This window comes from Hyposmocoma kahamanoa, unplaced genomic scaffold (assembly GCF_003589595.1).
Source record: "Hyposmocoma kahamanoa isolate Upper Pololo Valley unplaced genomic scaffold, ASM358959v1 98972, whole genome shotgun sequence".
Classification (NCBI taxonomy): domain Eukaryota; kingdom Metazoa; phylum Arthropoda; class Insecta; order Lepidoptera; family Cosmopterigidae; genus Hyposmocoma; species Hyposmocoma kahamanoa.
In genome coordinates, this window is record NW_020655740.1 from 491227 (window position 1) to 509409 (window position 18183).

General features: G+C 36.4%; 2 protein-coding genes across 8 annotated transcripts in view; one reads left to right on the forward strand and one right to left on the reverse strand.

The window, feature by feature from the left end:
- Nucleotides 1-8021, reverse strand: part of LOC113238963 (ubiquitin carboxyl-terminal hydrolase 8) — a 51544-nt gene extending 43523 nt beyond the window's left edge. The window contains exons 1-5 of one of the 2 annotated variants that reach the window (XM_026475831.1): nucleotides 7883-8021; nucleotides 7550-7780; nucleotides 4942-5048; nucleotides 3418-3580; nucleotides 2630-2786 (exon numbers count right to left, since the gene is read on the reverse strand). In XM_026475831.1, the coding sequence (XP_026331616.1) occupies nucleotides 2630-2786; nucleotides 3418-3580; nucleotides 4942-5048; nucleotides 7550-7780; nucleotides 7883-7983 (759 nt within the window). In that variant the 5' untranslated portion in view covers nucleotides 7984-8021. The remainder of the gene's footprint in view (nucleotides 1-2629; nucleotides 2787-3417; nucleotides 3581-4941; nucleotides 5049-7549; nucleotides 7781-7882) is intronic. The other variant, XM_026475832.1, reaches the window with a different exon arrangement.
- Nucleotides 8022-10096: 2075 nt separating this feature from the next.
- Nucleotides 10097-18183, forward strand: part of LOC113238948 (synapse-associated protein of 47 kDa) — a 159343-nt gene continuing 151256 nt past the window's right edge. For 2 of the 6 annotated variants that reach the window (XM_026475798.1, XM_026475799.1), the window contains exon 1: nucleotides 10097-10461. In XM_026475798.1, coding sequence (XP_026331583.1) covers nucleotides 10316-10461 — 146 coding nt within the window. In that variant the 5' untranslated portion in view covers nucleotides 10097-10315. The remainder of the gene's footprint in view (nucleotides 10462-18183) is intronic. The other 4 variants (XM_026475802.1, XM_026475800.1, XM_026475801.1 and 1 more) reach the window with 4 other exon arrangements.

The window sequence follows — 18183 nt, forward strand, 5'->3', positions numbered from 1 at the left end:
TAAATGTGACGTTTTCAAGTGTAAATTTATTTTACCTATGGAATAAAACATCTTTGACTTTGACTTAAAAAATTACGTTTTCAAGTGTAAAATTTTACCTAAGTAATAATAATTTTACTCATAAAAATCGAACACTGTCATGAAACTGCTCGTTTTACATCCGAATTTTTTCACAGACAATGTTTAGTGGATTCGTATTGACATTCCTTTTCCGTTGTATCCAGAATAGTATCGATGGTCAGCCTTTGATGACTTCAATTGTCGTCAAGAATATAAATAAAGCTCAAATTTAACTGTCTGCTTCCAAGTGCATAGTTATAGCCTCTGAATTCTGGGATGTAAAATGAAGGTCTTTTATTTAGAAAAAATAAATAATAATTGCTAAGTGCTTATTCTACGACACTACTACGGCAACACTACCACAAACAAGACAAGGAAAGTCGTATTTGGGTGTATTACGGGGCCACGCCTACGCACACACGTTCAATGTAACATATGCCGAATATGATTCTATTGATTTCTACTTATTCCAGTAAACCACAAATTACAACTCACAAGAGAAATAAATGTAGGCCATACAAATATTTCTCCCGGCCTGAGAATCGAACCCGGGACATGCAGCATAACGTATATAGAAATATAAGGCAGAACACGTTTTGACATTCTTCGATTTTTAGTTTTATTATTCCCAAGTTTCTGACAATTCCTCGTATGTATGTAATTATAATTGATTGTATGGCATATAATAAATAATAAACTTTACGCTTACTGTAAACTTCCTTACAAGGGATCGCTTCAATCGCGCTAGAGTTACAACAAAATTAGCGCATCGCTCGCTGTGGCATATATTCATAATTAAGCAAACGCACAGTCGCATACAGCAAGCCATATCCCCCAGTACCACATATACTGTAACACTTGCCAAAATCTTATCAACACTTTAGACCAAAAGTACAAAAAATAATTATGATGTGCACTCGACGAGAGGAATGCTCAAAATTCAATCGTGCACCGGTCGCGACTAATTTTGCTTCATTGATTTCGAGGTCATTCACCTGTATTGATTAATATCACCAGTTAACTCTGAGAGGCAATGTCGCTACGATAATTATGCTAAGGTCTCTGCACGTAAGATTCACATTTCGAACACGTACAAAAAGCTGTTGAGTCACAGGTACGGTTGCACACGCCAAAAGCTCAACAGGTTCACGCGAGTCACGAAAAATGTGTAAAGCGGTAAACTGAACCTAAACCACACCCCAGCGTCCCGGGCGAGCCGAGAAATATCTGCCGGAAATGCGATAGCTCGCTCGCGACGCGTGCACTAACTTCATAAATAGTACACTTGTGCACTACCTGCATTTTGCACCCGCTATCAGATGGCGCTGTGTTCAGATAAGCCACCTAGACAAACGAACCTACATTCGACACTTTCAGAAACTAGAATTATACTTAGTTCTTAGGTTTACGCGATTGTTACACATACAATGTAACATTTTTTTTAACAATGAAACAATTTTTTTCAGATTTAAATCGCGTATATTTGTTTTTTCAAACAAACCAACGTTTCGGGCCTTTTACAGGTCCCATGGTCGCGGGTGACTGACGGGTGATACGCGATTTAGAAAGAAATTATTTCATCTCCTAGAATTATATTTATTCATCTCAAATAGTTAAGTGTACATTTATTAAGATTTGTTTGATAAAGGTTTCTTTATTTAGGACTCGATTTTTTTCTTTCAACAGACGAAGAACAATATTTAGCTCCCGATTTGGCTGCATAATATAAAAATGAGGCACTGTAAATGTTTTTTATTATACACTTTTTGTTTTTACAATACCAAGTGACGGGACGAACAAGTCATACGCCTGTTGGTAAGCGACACGCCTATCTATATCACCCTCTTCACATCTATATCTATAGCACCCTTACCCTTCTAAACCGGAACGCAGTAATGCTCACATTACTGCTTGGCGGTAGAAATAAGTGAGGTGGCAGTACTTCCCTGGACGAACTCGTTCACACGGAGCTCTACTACTACAAAAATGCTAAAACAGCAATGTATGCAGTGGTAGATTTTGCCTTTTCAGGGTTGAATCCATTGCTAGTCGAATTAACGACGTCTGTTTATCTGTTTATTTGATTCGTGTACCAAAAGGAATTTCAAAATAGTATTTTGTAGATTAAGAGGATTTTGCCCAATCTTGGCGCTTATAATTCTGGTACTACTGGCAACACAAGATTTGGGCGTTACCGAAACGTGTTTCATCATTACCACAGTGGAAAGACATGGGCCTCTCCTAAAAATTGCCATTAAAAATCGATCTCGCGCTGCTTGCAGTTACTCAAGTACAGTTTACCAAATAATATTTGAGCAAAACACATCTCATTAACAAATCACGGGGCATTTCGGTGTTTCTAACACTCAGCTGTGCTTTCTTCCATGATTTTTAAGAATTTTAAATTTAAAAATCTATTTTTTTTATTAAAATCCTTAATTACACCGTGCGTCTCAAGGACGCGTGAACTGAGTTAATTTAGAGTAGGTTTAGTTCCAGGATTTAGCACTAAGCTGGCAGATTCGCGAGATATGTATGCAGTAAGATGTAATTTGGAGGCGGCATTTACCTTTAGGAGTATTGTCTTGATGAGGAAGAGCGTCTTGCCGGGGATAATTGAGGTGCTGCTCCAGTCGAGGATCACGATCAGCTCCATAGCCGCGCGCTCGGCGAACACGAGCTGTGACGCCGCGGGTAGATTTTGCTCTAGAACGTTCGCGGATTGCCTGGACGTACGAGATAACAACACTTACTTTTTAGTTAACACGAGTCAAAGTAGTAGATGAAACTACATGTACATTGCTTGACCGGTTTGACGAGTTCAAACGTGGTGCATCTATTTAGTAGTACACCAAAGGTATCGAGAAATTCCGTGCATAACATTCTACTACTCGTCAAATAACTCTGAATTTACCCCTTGTCACCCGTACATAACCAAGTTACATTACCAGCACTGGATTATGTAAAATCAGGACAGCATCTCGACCCCTCCATCAATCTTTTGTTTTTAAATACAGAAGGTACTTACATTAAGAGCTGAATAATGATAAAACACAGTTATAGTGGGTTAAGCAACCACATTGTGTGGACACAAACTAGACAATTACTTGTACTATGTTAACCAGAGCAAAGAAATTAACTATAGGGCCCTACCCAGAACACGTAGAACAGAAACGATATTACAAGTTCGTTTTCCGAATTGATTTTAACATCCAGTGCCCACAGTGCTGACCGCTGGGCCACTGTTGCACTTTACAATGTAACAAAAATTGAATGTAAGTTTTGTAACAGAGAAAATCGGGTTCAATTTGAACATCCTCAACAACCCGAGTGTCAAACCGTTGGTACAAGCCTTACCCTGGCGAGATGGATTCCTCAGGGACACTTATGCACCCCGGATAGTTGATATGGGAGTCGATGTAATCCTTTCCGGGGCGGCAGTCAAGAATCATCACCTTCAACTTCCCGGCCTTCAAGATTGGATACAGCTGCTCGCACTTAATCGTCACCTCGTCTATACCTGAGAAGCAGAATTTCTATCATCAGCCTAATCACAATCAGAGTTCCCAGTGCAACTTTGACATCATTCAAGATATTGAGTATCGTTGTTACCTAATTGCCTTGCCTTGTATGTACTTAGTACTTACTTAGCCTATATATTTTCAATAATGTTACCATTAAGGTTCTCAATTCGACTGTTCTTTTTTTTGTGTGATCCGATTTAGATCATTATTTTTTAGTGGTCAGAATATAATTTTTCTTTTTATACAAAATAAGCATAAGCTTAATATTATAAACAATGGGACTTCACAAATTATAAAGTATGAGTATGTCCGCGGAAGTACAAGGAAATTGAATCTAATCAATCTGTGATGCAAAAGCAATGTCGTTACTGATTAGGCAAAGATGGATGACGCACGCGAAGGCACAATGTTTGCAAGATACTAACAAAAGTTATAAAAATAAAATCTAGATAACCCTAACAGAGACTGAAAGAGAAGTCAAGTGTCTATTATGACCGAACAATCAGTGGTAAATACCTCCCGCTATAAGGGAAAGAAAATACCGTGATGAAAGCAGTATATGTAGATTGAACCCTCTCCTTAGAAGAGATCCGTGCGTGAGACGCATAATGAGTTGACGATGATGACCCTTATACTGAAGTAGGACACATTTGTAGTAGCTAGTCCAACTTAAATGACCAGTTTGGTACTGATTTTTTGTAAACATTGAAGTCGGAGCAACAGCAAAATATTTGAATAAAACAACTTTGTCTGGACATTTCAAATATGAGAGATTTAAAATTCAAATAGCAAATACGAATTCATTGTCAGCATCAAAGTGATGTTTAACTCAAACGGGGTAACTATTTTTGGCCTATTCAATTTGCTCATTTCCAAGCTTCTATTAAACAATTTTCAACCTAAATAGTGGATTTGTCAATTCAACCTTCCACCACTAATCTCGACATCAACGGCATTTCAATTCCACCATAATAAGGAGTTTATCATAATTAAGAGTCACTACAAATCTTTTTGTATTTTATCAGTTTTAAATTCTATATTTAAATGCCCTTGATTTTAAGACACACCTTATTCGTCTTGGAATAAGCTCTTTTTGTAGCACCTGGCCCCGGAGCATGGCTACGCATGATAGTCACGACACGCGCGATAAAATGGAAATAAGCGCGCGCTATTGGCTATTTTATCGCCTGTGTCGGTACTATCATGCGTAGCCATGCTACGGGGGCAGAACTCCATTTGTAGTCCACTTAATTTAATTTTAATTGATCCATGACAATATGTAGGATATACACATTAGAAAACGAAACAATACTATATTCCAACTAACAATAAACATTTATAAATGTACAATACATACTGGGGAGACCCGCATTGGGCGCAGGCTCAGCTATGGTCACAGCTTCCTGTTTGGTTATCTCTTCAATAACTGGGTCTGGACGCTTTTCCTGCCGCTGCATGGCATAACTGCAACATAAATAATGTATCCTGAATATTTTAACGTATTACAATTTCATATACATTCATGCAGGGACAGTCAAGGCTTTTTGACTGTTTTCAATTCTCTTGTGCGGTTTTTTATTGTTAGTCAATGCATTGCTAATATCACTTCTGTTTTCTTAGTAGACAGTATAATGTTGGAGAAGTCAGAATTTTGTCACACACACACACACACACCACACATACACCCAGAAGTGAAACCATCCAACTAATCTATCCTCAGGGGGTCCACTGTCTGTCTCTGCCTGGAACAATTACTATCAAATAAGTAACACTTGACCAAATTACTTTCATTCGCATCATGCGTCTATTAATTTGCTAGAGTTTTTCTTACTGGACAGTAATTGTTTCGGAAGGATGTCGGACAGAGAACGAGAGTACAGAGCCAGATGTGAGCCAACTCTGCCACCCGAACATTCTTCATTAAATTAAGAAAATTTGGACTTATTTTGTACTTAAGCAAATTACATTTGACGTCATACTCATGCTACTTTTAACGTGGCATTAATCTCCAGATGTAAACCAAACAAAGTATAAGCCTAATTTGTAGCATACCTACTCAAAGTCAGTAAACTCAATAGGATAACAATTTATATGAATGTATGAACATGCAGTGCCACGAGAGAAACGGGGATCGTGGATTCAAATAACTGGCGCTACTTCCGCTCGGTGCGCCGCGCGAGGGTCGCAAATTGGCATCATTTATTCACTGCTGCAAACGGCCTTAGATGATGTTACCTTCTCTCATGTATTAGCCACGTTTTGTTGTAAATCATTTTAGAAGATAGGACATATATGTAAAATTTGAACACATTTGAAGAACTTCATTATGTAGGCAACTTTACATTCGCAAAGCGAAAAATTGAAAATTTCAAGTCTTCTCGTATTGTCTGTACATGCCATGAGACATACCACTTGTAATAAAGAAATGCATTCACAATTGCAGCCACCTTATTTGTAATGATACTGAGGTCTTATGAAGTATGTTATTCACTATTGTTCGAGGAAAATTGTTGATTTTATGACATAAATGCTGTAGTAACGATACTGTGCAGTTATTTAACACTCTCAACGCCATAGAACAAACAATTTTTTTGAAGTAGCAGGCCACGTGGGCGGCGCGCGGGACATGCTTTTTTTTTGACAGTACGCTCAGCCTGATCTTAAGTAATAACTTTCCATTTTTTTCACAGCACGCCACGTGTAATCTTGAGTAACCTTTGTAGCAGGCCAGCAGAAGAGCCAAATAATTGACTGTGTCTATATTGTCGGCTTGCTGATGCAACCTTTGACTGATCAGGGACTAGAAAAATCGAAAATAAATTTGAATTCCTAATTGTGCTATGGCGGCCCACATGGCCTGCTGAGTAAAATTCGAATATACATAGTGGCTTGCCGCACTTGGCTTTTTGTGGGCGGCCGGCGGCCCACCCTGCTCGCTGGTTAACATTCAAAGATACGTAGTGGCCTGCTACAGTTGAATTTTTGTGAACGGCAGTGGGCCCACATGGCGCTGAGAGTTTTAAAGGACTATTTAATTCCAAGTTACAACATAATAATAGTGATATGTATCTTGAAAGACCCCTGCATAGGAGTTTACAACAATGACATAATTTACTAGCAACAACGGAGTTAAAATGGTACCATAGACATAATAATAATTCTTCACTTTGCCAATATAGAATTCTTATTTACTAAATTGGTACATCCAATGAACACTATGCCAACTATATATTTTGGTCATTTTCTGTTATTTTTGTAAACAGCCATATTTATTTACTAATATTATGCTCCCCAAATTTTGTGAAAAAATAAAATAAAGAAAGAAAAACATTAAAAGCAGAACAACCCCAAAAATTTCATTCACGTAGTATTCATTGGAGGTATTGAAATAAGGTAAGCATTGTAATTGGAGTTCTGTTACGCAACATAAGTAGAGTCATATGGCTTACATTGCAAGACTAAACACATAGGCAGAAAGGTTACTACATTATATAGCACAATAAATTATACCACCAATAAACAGAAGTGTCGCTTTTTAAAATTTACACTTCTTTTCGAAAAGTTGAATAATTCAATTAATAATAGTAATGATTTCAATGTGCTATATATCCCAGCTGATATATATTCAAGAGGAATAGACCATAACATAGAGAGAAAAAATTATAAAATAAATTGAAAGCTTCCATATAGTGATTTAAGCTCTTGCACTGAAAACATTGCAAATATGTAATGGTGCTTAGACATTTGCTAAAATGGCAGAAAATAGGTAGACTGAGATACATGGTTTCACTTTTGCCACCTAACTTTAGACATTTTGGGTTCCAATTCAGATTTTATTTGCCATCCGGAAGTGTTAGAAACAATAATAGCAAAGGTAACATATTATAAACAGATCTGACCTTGAAAATGCCTCACATTTACTGTGGTACTCTTCATAGAATGGTATCAAAAGAAACACAACTCACCGTTCAATGAGACTTTTCTTGAGTTTTTCTGCAGCGTCAATGGCCTTGTTGGGATTCTTGATGCCCAGCATGTTATTGTAATAGGACTTGTCCTTCAGGTAATCCTTGTCGCTGCTCAAGAACGCGATGACACGCAGGTATTTCATGTAGTACACGTAAGAGTTCTCCTCGTCGCCACGCTCGCGGTCCTGCTCCGCCTTCTCGAAAAGTTTCAGCGCAGTTTTACATAGCCTTCGAACAAACGACCATGTCAAACACTCATATACATCTCGAATATTTACATCTGAAATGTATTTCAAGCTCGATCAATGTTATTGTCAAAGAAATACTCACATTTGAGTCCTTTTCGTCTTTAAATCTGGAACATTATGCAGCTTGTCCAAATCCTCGATGCACTTCCCGAGGTGAAGCTGTATTCTCCTGCCTTCAGTCATATTGAATTTTGATGTCCTGTGGAATTTGGTGTTCAATTGAATGAATCAAACGATCACAATCACTACATCTGATCAGGATTCCGATATGATTATTGCAAAATTGTAGGTGAAAATAAAAAATCACGAATGCACTACAACATCGTGTAGTATCAGAAACGTCATTTTTTTTTCATTGAAAAGTGGACTAAGGATGTCCGATATGTGTCGATTTTATCTTATCGATATTATGAACATGCGGCAATTCGATATACGTTTATATTATTTAATTGTTAAAAAAATGAGTGAAATTGTGTCAAAGCACGCGGTTGGCGGTTTAACATGAAACTGTATGTCGATTGAAACAAAAACTTTATACTAAAGGTTGTTATACAACTTCTGCGTACTTGGATGACAAAAATCCGTGGTAGCAACCCGTTTAGCTCATGGAGGTAGTCTCGATCTCTAATGTTTCAAATAAATAAAAAATATATATTGTAAATGTTGAGTGTGTACAAACGTTATTTACTTAAATATTTTTATTATTAGTTATTTAGTTAAAGTACATAATTACATAGTCTCCGACCGAAAAATTCAGAAGTGCTACATACGCACTATGGAAACAGCGGATTAACAAGAGGAATGTTTCTAATGCGGTATGGAGTGTTTGTTCTCCAAAAACATGCATTAAGAAAGAAGCATAGTACTCATTAAAAAGGTCAATCCAGCAGAAGATTTAAAAATAAAACATGAAGCGTCCAATACATATGGTAGGTATTAACAGTTTACGCGCGTCAAAACTTGAACACTTACGAGAGATGTACGTACATACAGGCAGTTGTGAAACGTGAGAAAATTAAAAATCTTGCTCACCGTACCGAACTTGAAACGAAAAATCTGCGATTTTTCTGTAAGTAATACACATAGATTCTACGAAAACCTACACTCCTATTCGAAAAGAATCACATAGATAAACTCCTTTTAATGGATGATGTTACAATAAAATAATACCATTTCAATGAATTACCTTTTGTAATTTGTTTTCACATTAAGTATGTAGGACCTAATAGCCTATTGTAAAAAATATTTTTTAGCTATTATTGTTTATCTACTTTTGAAAGTAGAATTTTTCTGTTTCATTATTCTAAAGCTCAACTCACACTGGCGCAGACCGCATCCAAGCGTCGATGCGTGTCGACTCCCATTTTCATGTTTGCATAGCACAAATTTGTACCTTAATAATGGGAAAATAGAGGTGCTTAAACTATAGACGATAAACATGACGCGTCGCGACGCTTTGACTCTGCGCCAGTGTGAGCTAAGCCTAAGTATCGTTACGAAATTTCCTATTCCTGAATAATAAAATGTCGATACGTGTAGAAAATGCTTGCGATTGAATTGTCAGATTTAGATCTTTAGGTAGGTTTAGGTTATTTAAGTAATATTTGCTATTGCGTCAACAAAGACAGCATTCCGACCGCATTCACTAGCTAAAGTGATACAATTCTTTCAAAGCTTGTTTGAAATCGATACAGTGCCGTAGGCTATGTTGCGAAACTACATGTCGATATAAAATTATTCGAATTTTGGACAGCCTTACGAAAAGTTCCTTGTGACTAGACAACAATAAAGTTTGAAGATGGATGTAGCGCTGTTACAGATGAGAAGGGGAGTTGCGGGTAAAAACGGCTGTCAAATTGTATGGAACGATTTTAGTATTATTCTTAGCCACCACTGGAGGATGGTTTAGGAGTCTATGGATTGTCTGCAGTTTATGGATTGCGTTTTGTTAATTTATTGCACGGCATTGATTCATGATATTTTAGTGTTTCCAGTGATCAAATGAATTGCCATAATACATGATATTTGCAAACAACTTAAAATAAAAAAGTAATGTTATGTTTTATAGATTCTTATGATTCCGAAATTATTCAATTTTTTATTTCATATGAGCAGCGACAAAACTCAGAAAGACGCATATTTACTTGAAAAGCTAGGCGAGTTGATAACATGTTGTATTCTCTTTTACTCTAACTTCATATTCGTATTTAGCATCTCGCTTTCACTAGCTAGACGTCATTCCCGTTTGTATTGTTGTATTGTATTTGCCTTAACTCAACCCGAGTTGTAGGAGTACAGCGCAAATAGAACGGCGCATGTTTCCAATCCATACATGCGCAGTGAATTTTCATCATTTTCGCTGGTCGATTGCCGTTTTACACTTAGTTTTTCAGCTGATCACGCATTCTGCGGCCGCGTGCCAGACGCTGCTCTCGTGTCATGATCATAACTCTCGTCGCTCAGTGAATTCCGCCGAGTGTTTCCGTAGTTGACTTAGCTAGTGTCAGAACTCAAAATGTTTTCGGGAATTACCAATCAAGTTACTTCGTGGATGGGGGCTGCTAAGGGTGAGCCGCAGGACGAGGAAGTGCCGACTCCAACCAGTACCAAGGATGCGACTGCAACTGGAGGAGATCAAGCCGCAGATGGGGAGAAACAAAGGTATTTATGCAAACATCTTTGTTTACATTCTTTATTTGTTCAGCATTTATTTTCATCGGGCTCCAGACTGGTTGCAGAAATTTGTGTAAACTTTTAAAAACTTATTTGATGGTTTCAAACTACGGCAATTGCGAAAGTCTTTTTACTGTTGCGTTTGAAAATTGTTTTTCACTGTATTGTAATTGGTTGTTTAATAGCAAAATTTACGCGATGTTGCATAAGCACGAAGATTTGGAGGTATTGATCCAGTCACCGTGTAGAAATTATGTAGGTCAGGCATCCAGCATTGACTATTCAATGCCACTACACTGTTACGAAGTTTTTGGAAGGGACCTCTACATCTTTCTTATTACGTGAATGATAAAATTTAAAATGTTATAATTTTATAGTCCATAAATGGAAGTATGTCAAGAAATAACAGCAGGTAGATAAGTATATTTAGGGCACTGCCTTTTTAGGTAACCTACTTTAAATTGCCCCAGTGCAGCCCTAATGCCTACTCTATACCACTTTTTAACCTGTTTTTGTTATATTTTGTGTCATTCACTCCTTTTATTATCAAATTTCTTTGTTTGCATAGGCACATACTTTGTTTCATTTTATGCCTATGCTTTGTTCTTGTTTTTTATTTGTAAACTGAGTTATAAGAATTATACAATCTTTTTTTAGCTTAATTGTTGTTATATTCTTGTAAATAATCAATATGACATGGCTGTTGCGAATGAATTTGTTAGTTTGCAAAATAAATTTGTATGTATGAAGATCAATCATTCAGTGGCATTTAGAACATTAGCTACTGTTAAAAAAAATCCCTTTACCGGATCGCACTAAAAAATAGTACAGTAGGTTTAGGCTGGTCATACGCTTTTATAATAACACTTAAATGTTAGATAGTTTTTTAATTTGCTGCTTAGCGAATTTTCCCGACATATTTCCAAATTGATCTTTGCCATACTCGTTACAGCACGGCCTAAACTTCATTTTTTACATTATTGCCATTTTGGTTTAATTTTTATTTGTAACTTATTTGTTGCTCCAGTAAAAAAGTATTCAAATAAGAAACATCTTATATTCACATGCCATCACGCCTGTTTTCCATGCGGGTAGGCAGAGTCTCCATTTCATTACGCTCCTGACAAACCTCACCTCTTCTCTCACCGGTTTTCATAGTGTCGCCATCTTTGAGGGCCTGGGTTCGATTCCCAGCCGGGTCAGTGTAGAAACCAACTTTTCTATATTGTCTCGAGTCTGGGTGTTTGTTGTACCACAGCAGGATGAGACATCTATACAAAATTTAATTTTACATTATATGTATGCTTTTTCAGACATCATTTTCCCTTGCGACATTTCATTTCCACCATAGTGGATCCACTTATTTAATGCCTTTTTTTTTTTAAACTATCCCAAAAAGAAAAACATTGTGCTCCAGTTTTGTTCCGGTTTTTGGATTATGTTATTTAATCACATTTGTAACAAAAGACTCATAAATTCCCTTATTTTCATGTGTAACTTGTGGTCATTTGCGGTAAAATTTTTACATGAATTAATTATACAGAGTATTTTTTAAATGGGAAAATTCAAAACCATAAAAGATAAAAAGAAACTGTCTTGGGAACCACTTTTTCTTGTGAAAACAATTTTGGCATAATAATCTTTTGGTCAAGCGTGAGTTATCAACAAAAATTAATGAATTTGATCAAATTGTTTTTGTGCTTATTGACTCGGTTTCATGAAGAAATCATTTCATTGTATGGGAGGAAAAAAAGCGATACAGTCGAAGTTGGTCAAATTTCATAAAATTTTATTTTATTTATATTCATAAAATTGACTAGTTTTTTTTAATGAGTCTATTAGACTCAGTTTCTTATAAGTGTGATTTCATTTATGTGAAGAAAAAATCGGGGTAATTTATTAAAAAGTTTTTTTTCATACAAAATGAGTAACATTTTGTGAAATTTGACCAACTTCCGCTGTCCCGCCTTTCATCTTCCCATACTATGAAATCATACTTTTAAGAAACTGAGTCTAGTTAGCATTAAAAAAACTAGTCAATTATTCATTTTGTATTAAAAACATTTTATGAAATATTTACCAACTTCGGCTGTCTCGATTTTTTTCGTCCCATACAATGAAATAATCTCTTTATGAAACTAGGTCGATCAACACTAAAAAAATTTTTGACCACGGCAAAGTTGTTTTCACAAAACACGACTTACTGGTTCCTAAGACAGTTTCTTTGTACCTTCTTTGGTATCAGATTTCTCCATTCAGTCCCATTAAAAAAAAAAAAACACTTTATACTACCGAAACACAAATTAAAAATATTCCAGTTTTAAATGTAAGAAATACGATTTTCTATAGAAAAGGTTTCGATTCCCTAACTTACCCCTTTTATCGAGTTGTTGAAAACCACGTGTGTGTTTATTTTGTATATATTTAAAGTATCCAAACAAAGTTTGAAGCAATTCGCACCATGCGTTAAAAACTTCCCATCCAGACTTTATTACGCGTCTACTTGATGGTAATTAAACTTTATGCAAGTTTCATATTTTGTTTTTTCACAGAATACAATTTTGTCATACAAACATCTTTACCCTCGTTCACCCTTAGGGGCTTTTGAATTTCGAAAAATCCGTTCTTATTACGCCTATACTAAATAAAAGTAAAATACCCTCAAGTTTCCGTGTTTCTAGGGCTTATAGTTTTTGCTGTGCGTCTGTGTACCACTGAATTGCACCTGAAGCTACTTCATATGCACACAATTCAACAACAATGTAATAAATAATTTATGTAATCCTTTTTTCTTAAAATCTTTTTTTGTAATGGCATCACCTTTGTTTATATTTTGGGACTTGAATTTCATTTCAAGAGTTCAGATTGTTTAATGTATTAATTTAAACTGTTATTCGTTTAATTCTACCCCATTAATGTTCTAAAAACGATGTTGAATAAATAATGCTTGCGCTTTGTTCGTTATCTCGTTGATAAATAATACAGTAGCGGAATTACAAAGCTCTCGCCAGATTGTTATGAAATAAAGTCTTCTCATTCCTGTAAGATTCTGATTAGATTTTCTTCAAATAATATGTTTGAGCCACTGTGCCTCTACCGTGACATTGCTGTGACAAGTATCGCTAGCTAGATGTTTGTATACAAAATGTTGTTTCTTCTTGTAACTGTTAGGGGCGCTGTATAATTTGCCCTTAGAGGATAGAAAAAAATAAAATTGGCCATACCAAATTGTGAAGTAATTTACGCGGTCGCTACAGGCAACTGTCACAGTAAACTCGTGCATAACATATTTCAAATTTCCTGATGCCCATTTGTTTTCTCTTCCGTAAATTTTACATTCGCATTGAATGTTTCAATTCATGCTAACGACCCGAAACTTTGACGACATGTTTGCAGCGGATGCTACTTGCAAAAGCTGTGTTCGCTTGACAAATGAACCTCGTGAGCAACCAGAGCTTAATCTGAATTTCAAAGTTGCGAGCATTCGTTGAAGCTCCAACGCAAACCACGGAGAAATTAGCTGCGTAAGTTTGAATAATTATATCCGCAATACTGACCTATTTGATATTAAATCACTAAAATAAAATAAAAAATTGTCGAATTGTTCGACCTACAACGGGCAACGTAACTTATAGAATTGACAGAGAAAGAGAGAGAAGACACCGTATAAATTGACTTGTGGTGAAAAATGGATTTTTTGTGATAATCGCAAACGATCAACGCGGCCTCTTGAGCCTGGCGACTAGCCCGAATAGTGTCAAAAAGAAACCCAAAGAAAATTGTCGGCAATTTACTAGCAGTGGAACTTCTTGGGAAAGAGTTTGTCCAGAGTCACCTTACCTAATTCTGTAATATGAGCACTACTCCGTTCCGGTTTTGAAGGGTAAGGGGGCAGGATAAATTATAGGCACATGGAACTTGAGAGCTTATCTCGAAAGTTGACGGGCGCAATGGCAGGGCCCTTTAGATCTTTGCAATTTAAAGTTTGCAATTTAAATTGCAACTCCCACAGACAGGCGTGTCGCCTACCATCAGGCGCACGGCTTGTTCGTTCCGTCTCCTAGTATCATAAAAAAGAAAAACTGTAGTAGTAGGTGCGAAGTGCAATTGTGCGATTGCTAGTCTTGCAAAGAAACACGGTTGGTCAACCGTTGCTTCGAACAAACCACCTTTTTTTTAACAGAATTGCAGCTTGAAACTTTTCGCAATGCTCCAAACTATCATTATTTTCACAATTCGTGTGTCGAAAATAAACTAAAGATTTTATGGATTCCCCTCAGCCCGCCTCATGGGAATAAATGAGCTTTTTATTTATTATTTCTTTTTTTTTAAAATGGTTTTTAATAATAATAATTCTTTATATCGGACCATTAAAAATATCTATAGTATGGTAGTACGAGAATTTAAGAATAAGGTTAGTATAACACAATGCAGACTTAATTTATACCTACACTATAAATTGGGCTACGCCTTTAATTTGTTCTACGCAGAATTTTACAATTCTTCCCGCTGTTGCACTTAGAATGCTTAGAATGCTAGATGGACGAAGTAGCTGAAGCTGAAGTAGAAATATCTGAAGGCCCAGTAGCTAGCACTATGGGCCAATTCTCGTTAAATTAAATTTGGAAAATGTACTTTTGAAAATTGATCTAATTTGAGTGTTCCGGGTTAATTTGTCTCGCGCAGCTAACTTCTTTCTCTGGTACTTGTACTTCGGGCAATTCCCTAACTTAGGACCAGGTAAAAGGTGGTATTTTATATGAAAAAAGGAATTGTATATTGATTCATGCATATGTTGATTAATAAATATTATATAATATTATTATATATAATATTATAATATATATTATTATATATATAATATTATTTATGTTATATAAACGTCAATTTCACAGTTTGTGTTGTATACACAAGTTTAAAGTGAACTCAACTTTTATATAGCGCACATCGTTTGACTTACCAATTGCCGTTTCTTCAATTGTCAGTTATTGCATTTAATTTTGTGGCTTTTGTGTGAGTGGTTCAACGTCTGGTGCCTAAACAGTGATGGTTCAACATGTTGCCCTGTCCAATTGTGTCATTTATTTTGTTCTTCCAAATTTTGGTATTTTTTTTAAAAAAAAGCCTTTTTGCCATCTCTTGTAAATCTGCTACTTCATGCAATGCGTTGTTTTTTGTTGATAGAGGATGATTGGAATTGTACTGTAACCAAGCCACCCACGTAACACCTTTCTGCGTTTCTTATAAAAATAAAATCTATATTTGTTCGTACCACAGACATTCATCTACATAGATAGCCGCCGTAAGTACAGCAATTTGTATGAAACCCAAGCGTGCCACATTTTTGTACCCACTATGACGTCACAATAACTATTTAGAGATGGAAACCTCATTCCGCTCGCCCTAAATCGATTGATTGAATGGAATACGCGTAAACACGCGTATTCCATTCAGCTAATCGATTCTAAATAGAATAATTTTTGTTCAAGTATTTGTTGATTACAAGTAGTCGTAATATTAATATTGTAGAAAAATACTAGAATAAGATAGTTAAGTCCTTTATTTTACTCATTGTAAACAATGTTGATTACTTTAAAAAATTGAGACAAATTTTTAATTGACTTCAAATATTAAAATTATTGTCTTTCCAATAAAATGAGTTTAGTATCATCTTTTTGTAATAGAAGATCTTATCGATTAACTTAAATAATGAAAACGCCCGTCAATATTTGAACTTGCAATTGCCTTAATTTCTGTTGGTGTTTGATCAAATTGATGATTGCTAAGGTCATAATAATTTTCGTCCTTTTGTTTTCAAAATCGATCTGAATCGAGAACAGTGTTGCCTAACGTATACATGACTAAATATTAAATTTGGCCAAAGAAACGGCCGTACCGCGTAACTGAATGCATTATGCAAAAGTGTGTTCGTTCGATATTCATGGCGTATTAACAAAGGATCACAAATATATCGCACCAAGTAAAAGCCGCAATGTTATATTTATAATATTATATTGTTATAATACATCATAATCATCATCATCAATCATGAGGCATACACTCGGTTGCATATTTGTTTTCTCGAAATTCATACAAAACCAAAATAATTGTTTTTAAAATAAATTATGCATCTTCTGATTACAAAATCTCTTGCCCGTGGAAGGAAATGTCCCTGTTTACCCAGTTACGGTGCCATTGCAGTTTATAATGGCACAATTAGGCATTTTTCGCGTCTTCGACTGGTGTTTGTCTACGATAACGGTCGAGCGCGTTCTGAAGTGTAGCAGCGGCAACTAAGTGAATTTCACTTAGTTTGGGCACGCGAAGTACGTACACTTGCGGCGTCTATTTATATATATGTCTGTGGTTCGTACAAAAACTCTGAAACAATCAACTTTCCAAGGAATTACACTACGATGAAAGATACGGCTCAGGGCTTCTACTCCCCGTCTCGTTCCCCGGCCCACATCCGTGAAATAAGTAATACTCTTGAATCTTTACTCTTTAATTTTAATTGTTAAGCTCGAGGCGGCGATACTGCGTCATTCATCCAGGTTTTAGTGAGATGATGTAGCAGTCGGTTCCTCGAACATGACCGAATAGACCTAAGTTTTATATCATTATTATTATTTTGTATTACTAACAAGTGGACCCGAGAGGTCTTAATAAAATATTTATTATTGTTAATGTCGTAGTAGTTCATCATGCAACAAACTGTTACTATGATTACGAATTATCAGTTTTGGCTCACTGTAATGCGTGGGATGGTATAATCTTGAACGCGCATTTTTCAATGACCTGACATGGCCGCTGCCACTGACGTCAGACAGCTTGTTGTAGACTGTAAGTCTACATTTTTTCAATCTGTGGTAAAACTGCACTGCTTTTTCCTATATGGTTCTGATAGGACTGCCAACCTGGTGTAGTGCATCGGGTATGTTGGCGGTGGCTCACACGGACAGCTTCCGGGCCATCATGCGCAAGAAGATTGCCTCGCTGATGAGTCGCGTGAGACTCAGTATTCTAAATGCTATAGCGGGAAGGTGTGATTGTCCTATCCTGAAACATTGAATAGTGCGAGCTAAGTTAGGGCGTAGCCCAGATTAAAGTATAATTAAGATGCACTGATTATTACTAACATTGATATAAGATCTTTTAGTAATGTACTATGAATTTTTATGGCCCGAAAAAAAAAAATTATTATTATTAAATTGTTTCCAATGTTGAACCAAACGCATCGAATACGACTATCGGGTCATGAAATTGGGCGACCAGATCCCGAGAATTTGATCATTTATCACGAAAACTAGAATGGTGTCGGCCTATGATAAATCACAAAGATAAGTTCTTCGTGTTGTTGTGTACGGTGTGCGGTGAATGTTTTTATCATAATATTGTTACGTGCCGCCCTTTTTTGATTGCTCTGTTCTAAATGTAACATTAGTACTGTGGCCTAGACAGAGCGCATTTAATGGCACGCCTCTGAAGCGCGTTACTGAGTTTAAGTACCTGGGGCACTGGGTCACTGCAACTCTTAAGGATAACGTGGGCTTGGAGCGGGAGCGTAGGGCGCTGGCAGTCAGAAGTAATATGTTGATCCGTAGGTTCGCAAACTGTACCAATAACGTAAAAATTACGCTCTTCAGGGCATACTGTCAATCATTTTACACGTGCAGCCTATGGATCCACTACACTCAAAAGGCTTACAGC